The 6,000-nt window shown below is 44.0% G+C and overlaps 1 protein-coding gene across 10 annotated transcripts in view; it reads right to left on the bottom strand.

Annotated features, from left to right (window-relative positions):
* Window positions 1-321: 321 nt before the first annotated feature.
* Window positions 322-6,000, bottom strand: part of TLE1 (TLE family member 1, transcriptional corepressor) — a 309,424-nt gene continuing 303,745 nt past the window's right edge. For 8 of the 10 annotated variants that reach the window (XM_030193702.1, XM_030193707.1, XM_030193703.1 and 5 more), the window contains one exon: window positions 323-1,581. In XM_030193702.1, the coding sequence (XP_030049562.1) occupies window positions 1,474-1,581 (108 nt within the window). In that variant the 3' untranslated portion in view covers window positions 323-1,473. Of the gene's footprint in view, window positions 1,582-6,000 lie in introns of all 10 variants that reach the window. The other 2 variants (XM_030193704.1, XM_030193708.1) reach the window with 1 other exon arrangement.

Genomic DNA, 6,000 nt, shown 5'->3' with positions numbered 1-6,000 from the left:
CGAAGCTTCTTTCCGGTTGGTGGGGGCTGCCGCGGACGTCACCCAGTCGTGAGAACAAGCAGCCTGCTTGTCCTCGGAGAATGTTAGCTACCCTCTTTGATAATTATATTCATCATTAAAGTGAAAATAACAGCAGAGTCTGAATGTTTCTTGTTTTACTCCACTGGTTGCTCTTCTGGATTATAACAATCTGTATTCAAACTCTCTCTCTTAAGTGTCACAAATGGGCTTGGCTTCCAGGCTACTCAAATGGTAGGCAGTGACTTTACAGTCAATTTACATATTATGGTTATCCTTGAATCCAGTTCTGTTTGTGGATCTCAAAGACCCTGGTGTTAAAAAAAGAGAGGTCACCATTTATTTTGAGGGGTGAAACTGAAGTTTAATAAGTCACAAACCCCTCCACCCACCTGAGAACGTTTGCAAGAAAAAAAAATAAAAATCAGCACACCACTTACTTAGAATGCAGATTCAGTAGAGAAATGGTGCATGGGAGTTGAATGAACTCTTGCATGTTGAAAAATAACGACATACTTGATTGAAGTCTGACATGGAGTTATTTAAAATTCTTCAGAAGGAGCATGCAGGAATGCAGCACACTCGTTGACAGCCATGATACTACAAAATCTGGGGATTTCTTTTCCTTAAAGCTGTCCAGAGTTTAGAAAAGGTTAACAGAACATGAGTTCTGAGCAGATGGTTCTAAACTAATCTGGACCAGTTCACAGAAACGGGAAAAAGAAATGGGTACTCCTGTTAACTGCTTCATTATGGGATCTTTCTCTATGTCTAAAATCCTATGAGACTACTTCAAAAATAAAAGATTATAATGCAATAATAACCCAGTGTTAAGACTTTAGCCCCTCAGCAAATTTATCATCCGTTGACAAAGCAATTACTCATATTTACATTGCCCCAAGAGCACCTAGAAAGACAAAGCTGAAAAAAAGACTTTGTTGGTACTAAAGCCTTTACTGAAATACCAAATATATTTACAATTTGTACAAATGTCCAACCTTAAACAAAAATACAAAAAGATGTTATCACATGAGGCAAAACCCAAGAAAGAATGAGTTCATTTGAGACACCACAGCTCTAAACAGGACAGAGCATTGAATTGCAAGAAGAAAAGGATAATCCATACGCAGGCAATGGCATAGATCTGCATGAGGTCACAAAGGAAAAAAAGGAAAGAAGTTCCAACAGTCTTCAGAAGGTGCCATTTTAAAAAAATCAACACAGCCTGCCCATTTGCTACATGTCCGTGCTTCAGTTTGTTCCAGGTAGCTCATACCTAAAAGCAGAAGTCACTTTGCAGTTTGAATACTTGGTATATTTTTGTATCCAAGTCCAAAAGTAATTTTTGTATCCAAGTCCAACTGTAATTTTCATTTTAAGAGGCAGGTTTTCTACTTCTACTTTTTAAAATATTTTGGCCCTATTCAACATTAAGGGTAGCTCGCTATCAGGTGTTCAGTAGATCACTTCATAGACTGTAGCCTTCTTGTCTCCAGAGCCAGTAACGATGTACTTATCATCCACAGAGATATCGCAGCTGAGCACTGATGAAGATTCTTTGGACTGCAAAAAAGAAAGACAGGTAGGTCATGTAGAACTGCTCTCCAAATAAATCACAAACCCCTCCACCCAAAACCCCAGTCAAAAAAATTGTTTACATTAATATAATCATAAAACAAAGCACATAAAGGGGGGCATTTTCAATAAGCTGTACAAATGGCAAAATAGACATTTATTAGAAAACAATTAAAAACTGAAGTCCATAATGAAAGAAAAAAATAAAATGTTTTCTGATATTCAAAAATACACACACACACAACATTTCCTGAAAGATAATGTACCAAAAACATCATAGGTGTTGGGAGATAAACGTTTCTGCCAATCAAAATACACTATGAAAAATGTGCATCAGCTGTACTGGTCCCTGCATTCAGAAAACATCCCTAGCAACAGCAGGAAGTGCCCTCCATGTGAAAACATGCACATATACCTCTGTACATAGAGGAATGTTGCTTAGTGGGCACAGCCTTGTCTTTGAGAAGGGAGCCTAATTTCTCTGTGAAGGAGTCAGAGAATCTGGCCCTCCTGTGCTTCAGGCACAGGAGACAAATCATGAATCACCACCACCACCTGCCTCCACACAATGTCTCCATGAGGGCATGGAGATCAGTAAGGAGCAGCTTGGAAACATGAGTGTGAAGCATTGCTCTCCAGGATCACAGCACCACTCAAGTGCAAGCACCATACATAGGGAGTGTCACATACACTGAGGTATCTTTGTTGTTGCAATACATGTTATTGAATTTCATAAGAAAGAAAAAAAAAACACATTGCTGAAATTGGAATGTACAGAATATCCAATGACAACTAATTATGGGGCCCAATTCTACTAACCATGCAGTGCTAAAATGAGAGGCTGCACATATCTGGACCTCTCCCCCCCCCCCCCCATCCTGGGCCATACTTACATACTGATGGGAATGTTGACAGCAGCTCACTAAAGTACAATGAAACACTCAAAGGCACACTTGCTTCAATCCACTACCCATCCCCACCTCCCAGCAACAGTGCACATGATCCACAGAAAGACCACAATGCTACCCTCTGTCTCCATGGCCACCTCAGCTCACACAGCACCTGTGCCTATGTAAAGTATAACCGCCCCCCTTAGCCCCCCCCTGCCCAATCAGCCTGTTGCCATCTGTCACAAGCTATGTGAGGAGCACTGCACAACATGTTGTCCACATTAATAATGTATGTGATGCTATGAAAGCCCATCATCTGAACCCTGTGTGTCCATCAACTTGTGTTTTGCAGTCGCTTTGGAATAGCAAGGATCTTGAGTTGCTCCAGTGCCGGTACAGGCACGTTTGGTGTGAACAACTCACCCTACTCCAGAACACCCGGCAGCGCCTCAGGGCCCGACGTAAGTACCGCAGACATAGCACCCCTATAACAGCTCTGTCCCTGATCAAGGCCCGAGTACACAGCTACCCTCATCATTGTGCCCACAACCCCCATATCCTATATAATAATTTGCAACTCCAACGTTCCATGTTTGGCTGCCTGGGTTCGTAACATCTCCTGACATCAGTCAGCCTCCAGCGTTCCATTCCCCCTCACTGTTCTGCCCTCTTTTTTTGGTTGGGAGGGAAGGTCATCCCCAATTCCCTCCGGTGGTCATCTGGTCAGTTTGGGCACCTTTTTGAGGCTTGGTCGCAAAGAAAAAAATGGATCAAGTAAAGTCGTCCAAGTGCTCATCAGGGACGCCCTTCTTTTTCCATTATCAGCTGAGGACGCCCATCTGTTAAGCATGCCCCAGTCCCAACTTCGCTACGCTGCTGACACGCCCCCATGAACTTGGTCATCCCCGCGATGGAAAGCAGTTGAGGGCGCCCAAAATCGGCTTTCGATTATGCCGATTTGGGCGACCCTGAGAGAAGGACGCCCATATCCCGATTTGTGTCGGAAGATGGGCGCCCTTCTCTTTCGAAAATAAGCCTGAATGTCACCTAGGTCTTTTTCTTGAGTGCTGACTCCTAAAGTGGACCCTAGCATCAGATTTGAATTATTTGAATTATTCTTCCCAAAGTGCATTACTTTGAATTTGTCTACATTAAATTTCATCTATCATTTGGAAGCCCAGTCTTCCAGTTTCCTAAGGGCTTCCTGCAATTTTTCACAATCTGCATGTGTTTTAAACACTATGAATAGTTTTGTGTCATCTACAAATTTAATTACCTCACTCATCGTTCTAATTTCCAGATCATTTATAAATATATTAAATAGCACCACTCCCAGTACATATCCCTGCGGCACTCCTCTATTCACCCTCCTCCATTGAGAAAAATGGCCATTTAATCCTACCCTCTGTCCAATAACCAATTCTCAATCCACAGAAGGGAGGTGTCCTGGCTTCCCAGGTCATGGATGCCCTCCTGAGGAAGGAGCCTATGCACTATGCGCTCTATAAGGGTGAGGTTCATAGTGTCCACATCCGGTGGGTTGGCCCTAGCCTTGAACCTCACAAACCTCTTCAGCTGCCTCCATTTTCTTTTGATATACTCTATGTCTCTATATGCATGGTAGACAGCATTAAGTTTCTCCCCTTTGGAGCAAACAGATTGTGATGGCGTGCCGTGATCTCCTTGACAAGAAGCTCAATTTTACCATCACAAAAATTGCACTTCCTGCTCAAGGCCTTCTTTTTGGGTGCCATAACTATTTTGGGATGTGGGGGGTTGAAAATCCCAAGATTTGGAGGTTTATGTGGGTATCTAGAGGGAGGGAGGTTGTTTAAGGTTGGGCAAACCAAGCTGTGCTCTTTGTGTCACCTTCTCTTCCTCAAGGAGGGACAGTGAGGGGTTCTCACTGATAGCACTCCCACGTGTAGTACAGGTTCTCAGCTAGGTGGAGGACAGGGAAGAAGGCACACCAGAGTACATGCTGAAAGGCTAGTTATCAGCGGCAATATCCCAACAATTCTATAGGGAGTAAGTTCAAGTTCAATTTATTTGATATACTGCAAATTTTCTAAAAGAAGTCTAAGTGGTTTATAATACAGTATAATTAAGTAGGGGAGGGGAAAACAAAAAGACGACACAAAACAGGTCACAACACAGAAAACAAGAGGGTAACAAAAGGTAATGAATACATGTTTACAAAAGGAATAAAAGGAAAAGGAAGAAAACAAAAGGAAGACAGAGGCTGCCAGGTAAGATGCCTGAAGAGCAAAGAGAAACTTCAGGAAGTTGGAAAGGCCAAAGAGAACTAATAGGCCTTAAGAAGGCATTTGAAATGGTTGAGAAACCCCTTAAGGCGGAAATAGAGGGGAAGGTTCTTCCATAGTATAGATGCCGCTACAATATAAGAGCAAGTAGTTGTAATAAAGTAGCTGTAATAGAATCTGCAAACCACGTGGAGGGGCATAATCAAACGCAAACGCCTATCTCCATGGGCGTTTATCTCCGAGAACGGGTCCATGAAGGGGCAGGCCGAACCGTATTTTCGAAAAAAATGGATGTTTTTGAGCTGGGCGTTTGTTTTTTTTAGCGATAATGGAAACTAAAAACGCCCAGCTCAAAAACGTCCTAATCCGAGCCATTTGGTCGTGGGAGGGGCCAGGATTCGTAGTACACTGGTCCCCCTGATATGCCAGGACACCAACTGGGCACCCTAGGTCAGTGCGGTGGACTTCAGAAAAAGCTCCCACATGCATAGCTCCCTTACCACGGGTGCTGAGCTCCCAACCCCCCCCCCCCCCAAAACCCACTACCCACAAATGTATAACACTACCATAGCTCTTAGGGGTGAAGGGGGCACCTACATGTGGGTACAGTGGGTTTTGGAGGCCTCCCATTTACCAGCACAAGTGTTACAGGTGGGGGGGATGGGCCTGGGGCCACCTGGCTGAAGTGCACTACGGTACCCACTAAAAGAGCTCCAGGGACCTGCATACACGCAGGCCTCTAGGACTTGTTGCTGCTGTATAACATTGGCACACCAGATGACACCTGGAGACTAATTTCTCCGAAAATGTCCTTTATTTTAATAACCGCGTTTACTCACAGTTAACTGCAGATCAGAGGTTGTGCCCCCCTGGCAACGAGTCTCCCTGGTACTGAGATTAGCAGTAGGTCAGAGCTGGCAGAATGCTGTACAATGCCCTCTTTCAGCCACATTCAAGGTAAGAACTAAGTTGTCTAACGCGGCTAACACAGGAAAGGGAACTAAAACTGGCTTACAAATATGGCCACTACCGCATGGACTACAACAGGAAACACAACAGGGCACACTCTGACCCAGTAGGCAGGAGGAAAAGCACCATGGGAGAAGAGCCTACCAACTACCAACATCGTGAGACAACACAAGCTAATGAAATCATGGAGCCCAATACCCTACACCCACCACAATGCAATGCTGATGTGACCCTGTACTGCACCCGAGAGCCACATCTGACCCAGGGACAGTATCGAACACATT

The sequence above is a fragment of the Microcaecilia unicolor genome, chromosome 2, assembly GCF_901765095.1.
Source record: "Microcaecilia unicolor chromosome 2, aMicUni1.1, whole genome shotgun sequence".
Taxonomy (NCBI): Eukaryota; Metazoa; Chordata; class Amphibia; order Gymnophiona; family Siphonopidae; genus Microcaecilia; species Microcaecilia unicolor.
Note: the sequence above shows the minus strand (reverse complement) of the source record. Positions and strands in the feature narration are given on the sequence as shown.